This window comes from Sinocyclocheilus grahami, unplaced genomic scaffold, assembly GCF_001515645.1.
Source record: "Sinocyclocheilus grahami isolate Dianchi unplaced genomic scaffold, SAMN03320097.WGS_v1.1 scaffold826.1, whole genome shotgun sequence".
NCBI classification, from domain to species: Eukaryota; Metazoa; Chordata; class Actinopteri; order Cypriniformes; family Cyprinidae; genus Sinocyclocheilus; species Sinocyclocheilus grahami.
The window spans coordinates 81,290-100,312 of NW_015506005.1; the positions used below are offsets into that span (position 1 = coordinate 81,290).

A 19,023-nucleotide genomic window follows, 5' to 3' on the forward strand; every position below is an offset into this window, starting at 1 on the left:
GCAAACAGAGGTGAGGATCTACGTGCAGGAGTTTAATAAAAATTCAGGAACCAACAAGTAATCCAACATGGGTAAAACAAGGAACTAAGACAAGGGCAGGGAGCAACCATCACAGACATTCAACAACTGGCAAAGGCTAACTGAAACACTGGGCTATTTATACACAGAGATGCAAACAGGATAACAAGACACACCTTGGAAAGGAATCAAGACAACCAATGAAACAATAGGACTACAAGTTGACTACAAATGGCACTCTAGACAGGAAGTAACACAAAAGTCCAAACACAAGAAAGGGGACCATGGGCAAGATCATGACAGAGGGCCCCTTTAGGAGCGTATTCCAGACTCTCCAAAATAAACACACTTACATCCAGGAGGGAGGTGGAGTGGAGGCGGAACAGGGGGAGGGATGGAGGGACAGGTCCATGTGTGGGAGGAGGGCCTGGAGACTGAGGCAGAGCTGGGAGACGGGGTGGAGCAGAAGACCACGACAGCAGAGTAGACGGGATCGAAGACCCCCACGGAGGAGCGGATGACCAGGGTAGAGTCCAGACCGCAGCCATGATGGAGGCCCACGGTGGAGTCGATGGATGGAAGAGCCATGGTGGAAGAAGGGCTGTGTCCACCAGGGACCAGACTGACGGAGCCGTGGAAGAGGAGCCCATGGCAGAGACGGAGGGCCGCAGAGCCAAGGCGACACTGAGGATCTGGAGGGCCATGACGGAGCTGACGGCTCAGGCGACAGAGGCGCAAGTGAGGATCCGGAAGACCACGGTGGAGCCGGAGTGACAGAGGACCAAGGTGGAGCTGAGGGGAGGGAGGAGTCCAACGGAGCAAGAGGGATGAAGGGACGAGGCACAGCCGGAGGAGTGTAGTCCCGAAGCGTAGGCAGGTAGATGACCGACCAAGGCGGAGCCGGAGGGACGAGGGAGCCCGGCAGAGCTGGTGGGCTGACGGGCCACGGTGGAGACGAGGGAGCCAGGAGCTAAGGTGGAGCCGGGTAGCGTCCCTCTCAACCTCCCCTACTGCAAAGGGGGATTCACAAAACTGCAGGACAAATTCAATAAACGGTGCCAGGGTCCAGTTGGGATCTGGGAAGTTTAGACTAATATTTGGATCAAGTCCACTCCATAAACGGTGGAGGTATGGTCTTTTACCATAGCCTCATCACCAGACATAAGGTGGCTATACAAAAGGAACTCCTCCCCATAGCATAAAATGGGTCGGGCCATTCTGAAAAATGGTGCAGAGCACACTTACGGGGTCGCATAAAACTCCTGCTAAGTCCATAATGTGGTCAGTTGTTCTGTAATGTTGTAGAGACGAGATGAGGCAAACAGAAGTGAGGATCTACGTGCAGGAGTTTAATAAAAATTCAGGAACCAACAAGTGATCCAACATGGGTAAAACAAGGAACTCAGACAAGGGAGCAACCATCACAGACATTCAACAACTGACAAAGACTAACTGAAACAGTGGGCTATTTATACACAGAGACGCAAACAGGATAACAAGGTAACAAGGTAACAAGACACACCTGGGAAAGGAACCAAGACAACCAATGAAACAATAGGACTACAAGTTGACTACAAATGGCACTCTAGACAGGTCCAAACACAAGACTGGGGACCACGGGCAAGATAATGACAATATAATTGCTTTAATATATTTGTTATATTAATTACATGTATTATATATTTAATATTGATTGATACAATCAATTATTATGTCATTACATTATCTATTATGCAGTCAATAAAACACAAAACACATTTGGTATTTGCTATTATATGTTTGTTCATTTTTTCAATTTTATTTTAAACTTAGTTTATTTTATCATTTTATTTTATATATTATATATTATTTTATTTTATTTTAGTATTTTATGTTTGCTTGTTTTTTATGTCTATTTAGTTTTCATTCATTTTTATTTTAGTTTTAGGTTTTAGTACTTCAGATAAACTAAAATAAAAATGCCCTAGCAACTAGCTGAAATAAAATAAGTTTAAGATTTTTATATGTTATATTTCTCTTTTTTTTAAAGTAAAGTTTTAGTTTTATTTAACACTAATAACCATGGCTTTTGAGAGACATTCTGTTGTGTTACACCCACATGTTGATCAAGTGCACACATTACAGAAGTAAAATGATACGCACAAACTCCTCAGACACATACTGACCTGAGCATGCGCACTAGTGCAGGGATGCTGCCCGATTTGAAGATAGCTAGCAGGCCCTCGCGCTGGTGCGAGAGACTGTGCAGGACACTGGCAGCGCAGCGCGCCGTCTCTAGGTCTCCGGTGTTCTGCATGGCCCTCACCACAGCCGACACCAACTGAGGAGACTGCATGAGCACACGGCGAGACGCCTCCTTCCGAGTAAGCTGGTTCACAATCAGTGCTGCCTTATTCACCACCACCTGCAATGGTAAAAGAAAAAAATTCAGACATCTTGCATGTCAAAAAAGCTTTTATGTGCAGCAATTCTGGTATATAGCAGTATGATATGACATAACAGCAATAGAGCATATCCTATCTGTCTAATCATATGCAGTTTATTTAATAGTTTACCTAAAATTTAAATTTTGCTGAAAATGTACTTACCTTCAGGCCACCCATTATGTAAATTTCTTTATGGGAACAGATTTGGAGAAATTTTGCAATACATCACTTGCTCAGCAATGGATCCTCTGCAGTGAATGTGTGCCGTCACAATGAGAGTCAAGAAAGCAATATCATAATAGACTACTCTAATTTTAGCCGGAAGCAACCGTTTGAAGTTAAAAAATGTCATAATGATGGATTTGTTTCTTACATAAATTCGCTTCACAAGATGTTAACTGATGGACTGGAGTGGTGTGGATTATTGTGATGTTTTTATCAGCTGTTTGGGCTCTCATTCTGACGGCACCCATTCACTGTAGAGGATCCACTGGAGAGCAAGTGTTGTAATGCTAAATTTCTCCAAATCTGTTCTGATGAAGAAACAAACTCATTGACATCTTGGATGGCCCGAGGATATATTAGAGTAAATATTCAGTAAATTATAATTTTTGGATGAACTATTCCTTTAAGGAACCATATTTCACAATTGGTGACTCATCACAGAATTAAAATTGCTCAATGTATATATAATTGGAAAATGTGTTCTCGAAATAAGAAACTGTAAAGTGTTAATATGCAGACAAAATTCAAAAATATGCTAAATTATTCACATGGCATGAATAGAAAAATTGAGAATTTTTCGATTTGGTTTCTAATATCTAAATGTTTTCAGACTTTCAATGGTTGCATGCTCTCGGCAGCCAGTAATTGAACTTGGAAAATAGATCATATCCTAAAGTTGTTTTTCACATCACATCGCAGCACATTTCAGTCCTTTATTTCACTTTATTCCCCCTTTCTCCTTCCACATTTCTAGTTCGTCCTGTGAGATTATTTCCTATCTTGCAGAAGGAAAAGGGTAATGGAAAGATGCATCTCATATTATCACATGCACTCTCCGTCTTATTCTCAGAGAATGACTAAGTCAAAACATTTGTAATTTTACTACAGATCCTTTAAGATATCAGCTGATGTGGGATACCAACAGAACAAAAGCTAAAGCTTTTTTCAAAACTGTGATGCTCCTGTTCGGTTTATCCACAAATTGGTCTTTGTTTTTAATGAAAAAGGTTTACTGTGATAATTGTATGTATATTTTCATTTGTACGGATCTGTCATTGTACCTGGTCCTCGTCGGCCAGCAGTTTGGTGAGCTCTGGTATGGCCCGTGTGGCCAGGTCAGCGTCATCCTGATAGTTGATGAGATGAACGATGGCTGTTTTGAGGAGCTGCGAAGGCTCGGCCAATCTCTGCACATTGGTGGGCTGGTCTGGATTGCTCTGCGCGGTGAGCACCGTCTCTCCCTCCACTATTGTCTCGGGGAACATGGCCGCACGTACTCTCTGGGCTCGAGTTAGACTGTACTGAGCCTCCATATCTGAGTACAGATGAAGAAAGAATCATATTAAACCAACAAGCCACTCAAGGTGATGCATTACAATAATTTTAACACTTATTACTCAGTAATATCATTGATTTGACGTCACTGACACTATCAGATTTTTTTTTAAAAACGTTGCATTGAACTGAATGACACAACTGTCTTCGGTAGAGCGGGTTTAATTTGTCTCATATATGAAGTTTGCATCACTGATTCTTTTACTTCCCTATTTAATACTGTGAAGCTGCTTTGAAACAATTTCTACTGTATAAAGCACTATATAAATAATGGTGACATAACTTGACTGTTACAAGGTGTTTTTACTTTAAAATAAAAAAAAATAAAAAAAAAACTGTAAGTAACTTACTGATTTTATTTTAAGGTAGCAGAAAACAGACAAAATGTTTAATAAATCATTAAATTTACAAATAAACACAACAAATATTTGTAAAATATATTAAATGTGAAGTGTGCTATTTTTATGACAAAAAGTCCCAAAAAGTGTTATAATAATGTTGTTATTATTATTATTAAAAATATTAAATTAATCGCTTCTTCCACTAATTATTATTATTATGAAAGTGATGTTTCCGAGCCAGTGTTAAACTTGTTGGGACTTTCTTTATCACACTTCAGCTTCACATAATAATAATAATAATAATAATCATTTTATAATTGTATTAAAAATATTACATTAATCACTTCTTCTACCAATTAATTTACTTTATTAAAAATATTACATGAATTGCTACTTCCACCAATTATTATTATTATTATTGTTAAAGTGATGTTTCCGAGCCAGTGTTACACTTTTTGTGACTTTCTGTGTCACAGTTCAGCTTCACATAATAATAAATAATAATAATAATAATAATAATGGTGGGGATGAAGATGATGATTATTATTTTTGTATTAATTGCTTCTTCCACCAATTAATATAATTAATTATCCTGAATGTACTTAACATTGTAGATATGTAGACTTGGTGAATTAATCGATGTGCAGTCACAGGGTTGGGACTTTCTTTATCACACTTCAGCTTCACATAATAATAATAATAATAATAATAATAATAATAATAATAATGTTATTATTATCTTTATTAAAAATATTACATGAATTGCTACTTCCACCAATTATTATTATTATTATTGTTAAAGTGATGTTTCCGAGCCAGTGTTACACTTTTTGTGACTTTCTGTGTCACAGTTCAGCTTCACATAATAATAAATAATAATAATAATAATAATAATAATAATAATAATAATATTAATATTAATATTAATAATAATAATACTAATACTAATAATATTAAATGTTATTATTATTTCTATAAAAAATGACATGAATAGCTTCTTCCACCAATTATTAATAATAATAATATTAAATGTTATTATTATTTCTATTAAAAAATGACATGAATAGCTTCTTCCACCAATTATTATTATTATTATTATTATTGTGAAAGTGATGTTTCCAAGGCAGTGTTACACTTTTTGGGACTTTCTGTATCACACTTCAGCATCACATAATAATAATATTAATAGTAATAATAATAATAATAATAATAATAATAATAATGTTATTATTATTTTTATTAAAAATATTACATTAATCGATTCTTCCACTAATTATTATTATTATGAAAGTGATGTTTCCGAGCCAGTGTTAAACTTTTTGGGACTTTCTGTATCACACTTCAACTTCATATAATAATAATAATAATAATAATAATAATAATAATAATGTTATTATTATCTTTATTAAAAATATTACATGAATTGCTACTTCCACCAATTATTATTATTATTATTGTTAAAGTGATGTTTCCGAGCCAGTGTTACACTTTTTGTGACTTTCTGTGTCACAGTTCAGCTTCACATAATAATAAATAATAATAATAATAATAATAATAATGGTGGGGATGAAGATGATGATTATTATTTTTGTATTAATTGCTTCTTCCACCAATTAATATAATTAATTATCCTGAATGTACTTAACATTGTAGATATGTAGACTTGGTGAATTAATCGATGTGCAGTCACAGATGTGCGCTTATATGCTATTTTGCCATCTATAGGAGCTCAAATGAGACTCATTCAATCAGATTTCAGATGCCATCATTTTATAACCCACATTATATCACATCATATTTTAAGTACAGGTGTGTTCAGGTCTCATTTAACAACAGAATAGATTGACAACAGAGAACCAGAGGTGGGAATCATGGAAGCGCATCTGTGACTCTCCAAATAAAGTGCAATCCAGGCTGGAAGCATCGTGAGCTTCAGAAAGGGCTCTTCGGAGGTTCTGTTGTTATAGCAATAATGTTCAAACCATAAAAAGTGAACCTACTGAACTAAGTGTTTGGATGAGTTTCTAAATGTCACTGGCTCTGGGCTGACAATAAATTTGCAGCTTTCTCCAAACTACACAAGCACATATGGTGAGGAATCAATTTTAAAATCCCCAGATATTTACAAGTGACAACATGCACCATGACAACAAAGAATAATGAGAAAACCACAGGTACATTTAATATGCATCTTGAAGAGATAAAGCAATAAGATTCTCTGAGCTGTGGCGCAGGGATAGTGCACCCAAAAATGAAAATTTGCTGTTACTTTACTCACCTTCAGGCCATCCAACATGTAGTAACATCCAACAGTAAAGAAGATTTTTAGCTGTAACCGTGGTCCTTTGTGATTCATATAATGTAATTCAGCGGCTATTGGTTTCTGAGAATAAAAAAAAAGCATTTCAAGGAACACAAAATGAATACCCGTGGCTCCTGACGATATATTGAGGTCTTATGAAGTGAAACGATCAGTCTGTGCAGGAAACAGAACATTTGCAACATTATAACCTGTAATCCAGAGCCTCAGGCAGTGGAGAAATCCGATTCCTTTCCGCAAACTGGTTCTTTCAGACAGTTTGTTTCAATGAACTGGTGCAATTCACTAGTTCATTCACATAATCAAGCAATGATGTAATGTATAATTATATTATTAAAGCACCCAATAATGATGTGAAACGTGGATGTTTTACACGTATAACACAAAGAGAACAAACGGAACTGTTTCTTCAGTTCAGTGACTGTTGGAGGAATTAAGCGCTGTTGAGTCGGCACAAACCAGCATCATAAGATCATATACTTCAGTATTTTGGCTCATTTCTAGTCGGTGTGACTGTCAGGCATCCACAAGTTTTGATCGAGTAACTTATAGATCTGCGCTGCTTGATTACAGTAGGTGAACTGGTTCAACTAGTTCACCAAAAAGAACCGGTTCAAAAGAATGATTAGTTTGCAAACCTGACATCACTCCAGACTGTTTGCCCGAGGCTCTGGGTTACAGGCAATCACTTTGAAAATAATGTTCAGTTTCTTGCACAGACCGATCGTTTCGCTTCATAAGCCCTCAATGTATCGTCAGGAGCCATGGGTATTCATTTTGTGTTCCTTGATTTGCTTTTTTATTCTTAAAAAACTGTAAATGCTGACTCACATTACATGAATCACCAAGGACCACGGTTTCAGTTAAAAATCTTCTTTATTGTTCACCTCAAGAAAAAAAGTCACCACATATTGGATGGCCTGAATTTCTAAATGCTAAATTAACAGCAAATTAAAATTTTGGGGTGAACTATTCCTTTAAAGCAGTGGTCACCAAACCGTCGATCGCTACTGTCCCAGTAGCTCCCGAAAATAACAGAAAAATAAGTGCAAAAATGTAGTACAATGTTTCTGTTATTTTGGGGAGCTACTGGGACAGAAAGAAAGAAAAATACATCATGCCTGAGTCAGGACATTAACAGAGGCCAGAGATGCTGAAGACGGGCACAAATAGGAGAAAATCCTGTAGCAGGCAGAGCAAGCACACTGTTCACGATGCTCGAAATATAGGAAGAAAACACAAATATTGAACTGGCGGTGAGGGGTTATATGAATGTATCTCTGAAGGGAACTGACTGTTTCGGTAACTGTTTTCTTCTCATCTTACCTCCGTACAAAGTAGTATTTATAAGCGCAGCACTGCTTTGTTTACAGCGGTAACCAAGGAAACGCTGTATCGCTGCTGTTCCATAAGCGCCACCTGCTGTCAGAGAGTGAATCTGCGTCTCATTCAGCCCGCCTGCTGTTTTTGTTTCATGCAGATGTTTTATGTAGCGTAATTCCAAAAAGATTAAATAGACCATTCTGTTTTTGCTTTAAATCTTGAAATTTTACAATCCAATTCAAATAAAAAATAACTGCTCATGCAACATGTGTGTAACATCTTTGTTTGGATCGTGATTAAAAAGCAGCGGTTGCCACTCATTTCAAATGGCTACATGTATTTTTGTTTAAGGCCAGTTTGCATGTTATAGAGCAAATAAACAATAAATGAATTGTGCTTAAAATAATAATAAATCGAAAATAAAAAATATCAGTTTGCAAACCTGACATCACTCCAGACTGTTTGCCCGAGGCTCTGGGTTACAGGCAATCACTTTGAAAATAATGTTCAGTTTCTTGCACAGACCGATCGTTTCGCTTCATAAGCCCTCAATGTATCGTCAGGAGCCATGGGTATTCATTTTGTGTTCCTTGATTTGCTTTTTTATTCTTAAAAAACTGTAAATGCTGACTCACATTACATGAATCACCAAGGACCACGGTTTCAGTTAAAAATCTTCTTTATTGTTCACCTCAAGAAAAAAAGTCACCACATATTGGATGGCCTGAATTTCTAAATGCTAAATTAACAGCAAATTAAAATTTTGGGGTGAACTATTCCTTTAAAGCAGTGGTCACCAAACCGTCGATCGCTACTGTCCCAGTAGCTCCCGAAAATAACAGAAAAATAAGTGCAAAAATGTAGTACAATGTTTCTGTTATTTTGGGGAGCTACTGGGACAGAAAGAAAGAAAAATACATCATGCCTGAGTCAGGACATTAACAGAGGCCAGAGATGCTGAAGACGGGCACAAATAGGAGAAAATCCTGTAGCAGGCAGAGCAAGCACACTGTTCACGATGCTCGAAATATAGGAAGAAAACACAAATATTGAACTGGCGGTGAGGGGTTATATGAATGTATCTCTGAAGGGAACTGACTGTTTCGGTAACTGTTTTCTTCTCATCTTACCTCCGTACAAAGTAGTATTTATAAGCGCAGCACTGCTTTGTTTACAGCGGTAACCAAGGAAACGCTGTATCGCTGCTGTTCCATAAGCGCCACCTGCTGTCAGAGAGTGAATCTGCGTCTCATTCAGCCCGCCTGCTGTTTTTGTTTCATGCAGATGTTTTATGTAGCGTAATTCCAAAAAGATTAAATAGACCATTCTGTTTTTGCTTTAAATCTTGAAATTTTACAATCCAATTCAAATAAAAAATAACTGCTCATGCAACATGTGTGTAACATCTTTGTTTGGATCGTGATTAAAAAGCAGCGGTTGCCACTCATTTCAAATGGCTACATGTATTTTTGTTTAAGGCCAGTTTGCATGTTATAGAGCAAATAAACAATAAATGAATTGTGCTTAAAATAATAATAAATCGAAAATAAAAAATATCGGCAACCATCGGAATCGGTCAATTTGCTTGCATGATTGGTGCATCGCGAATTAAAACACTAAATAAAAGGCCTCATATTGAAAGTACAATCTGGGCTGTCTTTTTCTATCAATTCTTCAATAGGTAGATCTTGTTTTTCATAAAGCCTGAGGTCAGGGATATTGGGCTTGAAAAGGTTGGTGACCACTGCTTTAATGCATATCCTCACGTAGACGATGCACTTCTTATATATAAGAAAGCAAATCCCAAAATAAACAAAAAAATGCTTTCCGAATGTTGCACAAGTCCAGTGAAACGACACAGGCCTAGCGGAAGGGTTCAATGCCACTGACTCTAATGTGAAATTTTGGAGGCCCTCGGGACCTATAATTCATCAAAATGTTCCGAAGAGGTGAAGGGAGACCATTGGAGAGAACACATTACCTGTGGCACTCTCGCCAGCGCTGGCACTGACGCTGTACTTCTTACTGAACTCAGATTCGTCCTCATCTCGAATGGTGGTGGCTCCTGACTGAATGCCCGAGTCTGAGGCGTAAAACGTCTGCTGCCACTCTTCCACCTTCACAGCCCCCTCTGCCTCACTCACTGCGGAAGATGAGCATGAAAATTAGCAAATATTTGACAAAGGCTTAGCGCTTCAGATCAAGATTATTTCAAATAGAGTTGACAGATGTGATTTCATGGAAAATTATAAAATAATTTAATTTAATTATATATCTTATTATTTAATATATACTGTATACATATATGAAAAAATTATATATTAAATATATTCAATTCTATATTATTAATATATCAACATTTACTGTATATGTACTCTGTGTTTGTGTATTTATACATATATATATATATATAGTTACAAATTGCTGTAAATAAAACAGCCAAATTATGATAGTAACATACTGTTTTCCATTAAAACACTAATATAGTGTAGAAAATAGTGCATTCTGGGTCATATTTGTCATTTTCGAGAAATTACAATATACCGTGAATTAACTGCACTCAAGGATGACACTCAGAGACTTTGTCCCAAATCACACCCTATACCCTCATTCACGATTCCCTACATGAGTGGACTAATATAGAACACCTGCTGTTAACAAGCAGATTCACTGAAGGAAAGAGACACAACAAGAACAGAAGCAAGAGAAACACAAGAAGACTAACTGACTTCGGCCACAGCCTTAGATGAAATCAACTGGAATAAAAGACATTAAATCTCTCAAGATCTCAACAGAGGATGATTAAACAACTCCATAAACAGCATTACCAGCTTCACGCGTTACTAACCAGATTGACTTGATTTCTGTCAGACATCTACAGTAGTTCTTAGTGATAATTACAGAGGTTTCGATGATGATGTTTTAGGGGTCTCTTTGAAGTTACCGTTGTGGAGATCAGTGTTTGCTTTAGTTGGGCGAGACCTCCGTGGAGGTGGCGAGCCTCTTAGCCCCGCTACGTTGCCGGACGGTGACTGAGAGTGGCGCTCGCGGGAGACCGCTGCATCCTGTAACTCCGGCAGAGTTAGCAGACCGATCTCCTGAGGGCACTGAGGCGAGACGGACACCGTGTAATGCGGTGTAACCCGCTGCACCCCAGAGGGGACTGCCCTCATGAGTCCTGGGCCAGTGGCGTCAGGACTTTTTGGCCGAGGACCTCTTAGTCTTAAGTACGGTCAGCAGATCCGGCTTAAACTTCGAGGCCCCCGACCTAGAGCACTTTTTGTGCACTGCTGACCGCTTCAACCTCCTCAGAGGAAGAGAGGTAAACACGTGCTCTCACTCTCGAAAATTTATTTATTTATTAAATACGGTCTGGTGAGTAAGATTCACATCGAAATCGAATGATGTAATATACGCGTTGCCTCGGCAGCTGGTTTTGTCTTGAGATTTCGTTTTGACAGACAACACTAAATAAGACTCACAAACAGATATCAGACTGACACACACACAGAGCGCTTGCTGAATGACAAAAAGCTGACGCTGGTCTCACCGCACGTGCTTTTATAGCTTCCTGGTCATTACGTCACCCGCCGTGACGTCTCGCCCATCTATTGGTCTGATTACACATGAGGTTCAGAGACCGTCACGCTGAAGGGCCTTAGCGTTTCCGACGCAGCTCGAGTTCCTGAAGAGGAACAGTAATATGCTGGCAACCGTGCTGCCAGTAGATTACCGTATTTATGTGTTTTTGCACAAGAGAGATCTGTTAGTTTAATTTAGTGTTGTGGATCAACAAGAGTAGAGCCTGTGCATCAGTCAATGATGAGCCCAGAAACACTGATGTTCTGCTGCATGTTGCTTTATTTAAAGGCAGTAACTGTGGAGTTGCTGATGCAGTGATGATCTCTTTCATTTGAGATTTGAGTACAAGTCATGCTCTGATTATTTCACTATTACACATTAAGTGTTTGCGGTTTTATATTAAGAAACGTTCCTTTTTAGTGGACTCAAATGAAATAAGTTCACAGTACTAACACCGTATAAATACTAGTTTTTAAACTCGAATGGTTTGAAGCAATCGGTTTCCCAAATGAAATGAGTCACCTTACATGGTATTATTATGGTAACCTACTGTAAAAATGGTAGGATTAAAAAAAGGTAAATTAACAGTAGGGAGTTGTAAATTAACAGTAGAATGCTGGCAACCACAGCTGCCAGTATTTTACAGCACAATTTTTTTTACAGTGATATAATGTTAATATATTTATAATATATATTATGTATAACCCTGGTAATTCTGACTCGTAAGCAATATATTATACAATTAAAGGTTACATTTAATGTTAATGTGTAAATAATATATTATATCTAATACTTGTCATTTTGATAGAATTTTGATGTGTATAAATGCTTGTACTTTTGATAGAATTATCATATATATTATTAATATATTACACAATTAAAGGCTACATGAACTGTTAATATAATAATAATAATAATAACATTATTGATTATTATTATTATTATTCGCGCGCGCACACACAAACACACACACACACACACACACACACACACAAATGCATGTTATTTTGATAAAATCATTCAAGATATTATCAATATAATATATAATTGTAATAATAATAATCATAATGTAATTTAATTTAATGGTTGTGTATATATAAACATTAAATTAAATTACAACATTAAACAAACTATAAAACATTAAGTAAATAAATTTTTAAGTAACCAATAAGCAAATTAGTGACACTGGCCATGTGAAATCAATGTTTTTACATGCCGCTTAAATGTTGCTCTTATTAAATAAAGGAGGAAATAATCAAATACTGTGACAATGAGATTTGTGCTAATTTTATTCACTTAATTGTTTATGCTGATAATATAATTTATTAATTTGTATTAATTTGAAATCACATTAAATTGCAAAACAGTGGTGAGTGGTGACTTTTTTACAAGTGGTGTCAGACTTTTGGATTCTATTGTATCTACCTGCCACTTTACATCTATAATATGTCCTGTATAACAAAAAAAAGGTCAGTTCAAGAAAATATATTCATCTAAAAGTAAAATTTTCAAACATGAAACTTAGCAATTCTTAAATGATTAAACTTACTTTGCAGTGACATCACCACTGTCCAGCCTTAATTCAACCTGTGATGAAACATGGAGAAAAGTTTTAGAATGCATAGAGAACAAGAGGGATGCACTATGAATGCAGTGATCTGCAATGTGAAGTGACAGCATGCACCAGTTTAGAGGGAAAAGCACCACTGGGACTTAAAAATAGTGAGCAGGCAATGCTATTTATAAAACTACTGCATAGAACGATTGCACAAATCATAGTAGCTTCCCCAAAGTAGAATTTCAATGCTTCTTTTGTAGTTCACAGTCTGAGCAGGGCAACTTGATGGGACCTACAGTTTACAGTATATTCTCAAGGACTGAGAGTCTCAAGAGTCTGTTTTTAATACCTGCCTCGTTCATGTTCATAGCACAGACCACAGGCAGAGATATGACTGCAGGTGAGGGCCGTTCAAGAGGCATGATGAATAAAGACGACACCTTCATCTGAACCCACTTCAGCCATGAATTTAATGGTACACTGTCAAAAAAAATTATCTTAAAATTTACGGTAAAAAAACGGCAGCTGTGGTTACTGGAATTTTACCGTAAAAAAACGGTAGCAAAGTTTTAGGTTTTACAGGTTTAACTTAAATTTACAGTTAAATACCGTAATTTCATTAACTGATATAATGTTATTATACCAACCTATTGAAGTACTGAAATCTGTTTTGTACCTTTATAATACACTGATAACCACCAAATGCAGGTGATGATGAGAAAGTCAAATGATGAACCAAAGCCCATCACAAGCAGCTTTTAAATAATAACATATATAGAAGGTGCACAGCGTCATTCACACAAACACTAAACACCATCATGGTAACACAGTCGGTCTACTGTATAAAGACGGTATACTACTGTAAAATTAATGTCCAATACATGTAATGTCCAATACAGTTTTTCACCGTATATAGTAGGGGAATTTACCGTTAACCATTTAACAGGTTTTTACTGTAGCATTTTTACAGTCTTTTACCGTTAAATTCACGGTCATTTTTTACAGTGTAGAGAACACTCCATATGGAATCGATATGGAAAAATCATGAATGACACGTTCACAAGAATGTCACCATCCTTGCAAACAAATAGTGAGAAAAGTTCTGTATTCATGCATTTACAATATTTTATTTCTCATCAAATCTGAACCTCAACTATTCGAACCAGGAGGGTTTGAGCCCCCATTTAAAGCTGCAATCCATCATATTGCATTTACTATTTAATTATAATATTTATTAAAGCATGTAGTTTTACATGAATAACACTGAAAATAACTGTGATAAGTGATTAAAAATGTATAGATTATTAAATAGATTTTTTATTAAAATAAAAATATTAAAATAAAATCTGTTGTTTAATTATAATAGTTACTATTAAATTGTATAGTTTTTACAGTAATAACACCAAAATTAACAGCAATTATATAATTAAAAATATATAACAACAATTATAAAAGAACGAAATTGCTTGTCATGCGTAGCAGTTGCTTTCTTTAGAGCCCCACATAAAATACCACTAAAAGTAATGCATTATTGAAGGCATTATATAGTTTTAGCAGCAGTTACAATTCATTGGCTTTTATGACAACTTCTTGACCTCTATAAAAGGTGTGATAGAAAGAACATTTCGATTTCCGACTGCCAATATCTTCATATCCTAATGCACAAAAATAACTCTAGGTACAATTAGATGCTCTCTCTCTCATATTAGTGATGCAGAAATGAATACCAGGAGCTGAATTTTAATAAGAACATAAAAACACTTGCAAGAGCGTATCATCAAAAAGTGGAACAAGAAAAGAACATTTTTTCATAAAAGCAGTGACTAATCCATTTTACCTCTTTGAACTACTTCCTTATGGTACCACATTTTACAAGATCTTATTCTTTCCTTTTTTTCCGTTTCCTTCTATTATTGTGATTTAAATGGAATCCAGCTTAAAAAGGAGCCTCTGTTTAGTATTCTCTCCTATATCTTGCTCTTGCCCTTTTCTTGTCTTCAGCTTCTCTTAATAAAACATTCAAGTATGTGTACAGCTTGCCGCTGTCCCTCAGTTTCATACAGCATATGGGGATTTGCTAACTGCTGTTATGACACCACGTGCCCTGCATTTTCCACACTCATTAATCACATCAACATACAAAACCACACACACACTGAGTCCGCCTGGTCAACTGTAGTTAGATTCGACACTCGAGTAGTCAAAAAAAACACCTTAAAACTGATGAAAAGAGGAAGATATCTTAAAATAATGAGCAGCCACGACACTGGAAAAACTTTTAGCCTAGTAGGCATTAAATACCCAATAATTATGCATGCACTGATTAATTTAAAAAAAAACTTTTTCTGGGTTAACAAGGCTTAAGGCGATGTGTGCATCGTGTCTTCCTTATTCCACTGAATTTTACATCAAATTACCATGTTTAATAGGCACAGTTCATCCAAAAATTAAAAGGTTGATATGAAGGTTGTACATCGTTGATTACGAAAGGTATTGTACTGTACAATGACTTAAATTTCCTAAAAAAAAAAAAGTTTCAGAAGACTTTAAAGGAATAGCTTAGCCAAAAATGAAAATTTGCAGAAAATGTATCACTCTCAGGCCATGCAACATGTAGATGAGTTTGTTTCTTCATCTGAACTGATTTAGAGAAATTTAGCATTACATCACTTGCTCAACAATGGATCCTCTGCAGTGAATGGGTGCCGTCAGAATGAGAGTCCAAACAGCTGATAAAAACATCACAATAATCCACAAGTAATGTACACGACCCCAGTCCATTAGTTCATTTCATGAGAAGCGAAAACAACGAAACAAATGCATCATCAAGGTGTTTTTCCATTGGTGAGCAAGTGATGTAATGCTAAATTTCTCCATATCTCTTCCGATGAAGAAACAAACTCATCTGAATCTCGGATGGCCTGAGGATGAGTACATTTTCTGCAAATTTTTTTGGGGTGAACTATTCCTACACAAAAAAGCTGCATGAACATTCTTCAAAACATCTCTTTTTGTGTTCCACAAAATAAAAATTAAACAGAAAGTCATCCGGTTTGGATCAACATGAGGGTGAGCAAAGGATGACAAAATTGACAGAAACTATTCCTATAATACCTTGTTAACGAATGCAGACAGAATTCTGTGAGCTTTGAGTATTTATAGCAACTAGCACATGTGATCAGGATGGTAGCGCCGAAGAAGAAAATTATACTTGAGTGCTTTCATCTCAAAAATGAGATGTCGCATACAGGGTCCCAACTATGGATTAAAATTCAGGGATATGAGCAAAAATGCTCTCCAACTCACTCAAAACCATCCTAATCAGAACACAGTGACATTTCATTTCTAAAGGCTCCTGGCCAGGCTGAAACTTTTCATTTAGAGTTGAGTGACGCATATTTTGTGAATATGCATATAGAGTGACTTTACAGGCATGTCTGTGTCAAGAGTAAATTCGCAGCATATCTATTGAAAATCATTGAGAAAAGCTGCTGTACAGTAATTTATTAGTGACAGCAGAGTAATTTCAGAGTAATTTGCATGAGTGCTGATTTCATTCAAAATGACATGGTCTGGACAAATTAAATCTTGAAGAAGACTAACCAATTTAAAGGTGATGTGTGTAATCTTTTTGCCACTACACTCTAAAAAAATTGCTGTACAGTAATTTATTAGTGACAGCAGAGTAATTTCAGAGTAATTTGCATGAGTGCTGATTTCATTCAAAATGACATGGTCTGGACAAATTAAATCTCGAAGAAGACTAACCAATTTAAAGGTGATGTGTGTAATCTTTTTGCCACTACACTCTAAAAAAATGCTGGGTTGTTTCAACCCAACTTTGGGTCAAATATGGACTAACCCAACCGTTGGGTTAAATTTTTACATTACATTTTTGACCCAAAGTTGGGTTGAAATAACCCAGCATTTTTTTTAGAGTGTAGCATCACCAAAAAGAAATACTTTTTTATTATTATTATTATTATTATTATTATATAAAAATGATTTCAAACAGGTTTCTTGAACACGCCTGCTATTAGTTGAACAAACAGAAAATTCCCCAAACTCAAGCAGTTGATAGTCAGGATGCTCAAAACAAACAAAACAATGAAAAATTATGTATTACACATTATGACTTACTCAGGAAAATTATTTTTTCTTATATATACACAGCTTTTTCCAACATGAGAATTGCGAAAAAGAAAAGTTAAGCTTTAAACGCCTGCAGTTTTTCTACCAAAATAAAAACTAAATCAAAGAAATTAAGATTTAAGCCACAAAAAGTTAAGCCACAAATATTAGTACTCTATTTTTTTCTGTAAATTATTATTATTATTATTATCATTATTAAATACTATATGTATTTATTGATTTAATTTTAATTATTTAAAATAATAATAATAATTTGAAAATTAAATCAATTAAGTAATATATTACTACTGCAATAATAATATATTAATACTGTAAAATAAAAAGTATTATTATTGTTATTGTTGAAAAAATAGTAATAGTAATATATTTCTTTACAGATTTAATTAATTTATTATTTAAAATAATAATAATAATAATATCATAAAATTATTATTATTATTATTATTATTAGGCAGATCACATGCCTGATTACTAAACATAAATGGATTGTCTCTGCATATTTAGTATTTGAACAAAAATACAAATAAAATAAAATTTTATTAAATAAAATACAAATTTTAAAAATGGAAAAAAATGTATAAAGTAAGCTTTAAAGAGAATGTGAGAAAACGTTTTATCTGGATGTGAGGGACAGCCTGCAGTGGAAAGGTCTAAAATAAAGAAAGGAAGTCTCTATTTTTTGACCATTGTCCTGAAGAAGGCCAAGGTCTGTCCGAGTCACTGTACTATATCTCTTTCTCCACAACTCACTTCCTGCAGAAGACAACACCTCTGATGATGATTAATGCTTTGAGAAGGTCTCAGTCTGTTTTTTTCATCAGACACCACCTGTTTACACTCAAGCCATTGTTCTGGAGTTACAATAGCTACCTGTGATCCTGACACACACACACAAGATAAACCTAAGGGTCTATGCTATATTTAGGACACTTGACACTGAACATTGCAGCAGCAGCAGACCTGTCATCTGCTGTTTGACTTCTGGCAACACGCTGCTCTACTTCGTGTTTACTATGCAAGTGTCGAGGCGAATTCGTATTTGAGAGTCCACCAGCAAAATGTCATGTGAATGCATGTGTGTGAGGATTTAAGCATAAGATAAAATTCATTACATGTAGCAGTAAATGTTAAACTATAATGCATGTTCTATTGATGAGCAAAACTATACATTTTCAAAATCAACTAATCATTCGGTTGCCTGAATAACTATTGGACTACTCCAAAAAAAAAAAAAAAAGGAAAGATTACATCTAATTGACTTGTCAATTGCTGGATGACTAGTTGACCAGAAGCTGACATCTGGGACTAAAACTATTAAAAATTATTTTTTAGCAATTTAAATGAAGCCGAATTAAAATAAAATATAAATACTAGAACGAAAAAAATCAAACTTAAAAAACATTAACAAAAATTAGAAGTGGCTGCTAACTGAGCTAAAACTAAAACAAAAGTACAATGAAGCTAATTAGAAATATATATATATATATATATATATATATATACAAAAAAAACGACAAAAGCACATGACAAAATTACTAAAACAAAAATGTCAACTAGTCAGTCACGATTACAATATATTACAATAGAAAACAGAACACAGTTTTTCTGATAAATGAATGTTGTCATGTTGCTTGTGTCATTTCTATATGGTGTTAATATATCATTTTATAATGATACACATATATATATATATATATATATATATATATATATATATATATATATATATATATATATATATAT

General features: G+C 35.4%; 1 protein-coding gene across 1 annotated transcript in view; it reads right to left on the reverse strand.

Moving 5' to 3' along the window:
• Nucleotides 1-19,023, reverse strand: part of LOC107562513 (junction plakoglobin-like) — a 92,995-nt gene that overhangs the window by 38,209 nt on the left and 35,763 nt on the right. Inside the window, exons 2-5 of the mRNA XM_016247139.1 lie at nt 13,120-13,157; nt 9,970-10,131; nt 3,731-3,984; nt 2,184-2,422 (exon numbers count right to left, since the gene is read on the reverse strand). Of these exons, the coding sequence (XP_016102625.1) occupies nt 2,184-2,422; nt 3,731-3,984; nt 9,970-10,131; nt 13,120-13,132 (668 nt within the window). The 5' untranslated portion in view covers nt 13,133-13,157. The remainder of the gene's footprint in view (nt 1-2,183; nt 2,423-3,730; nt 3,985-9,969; nt 10,132-13,119; nt 13,158-19,023) is intronic.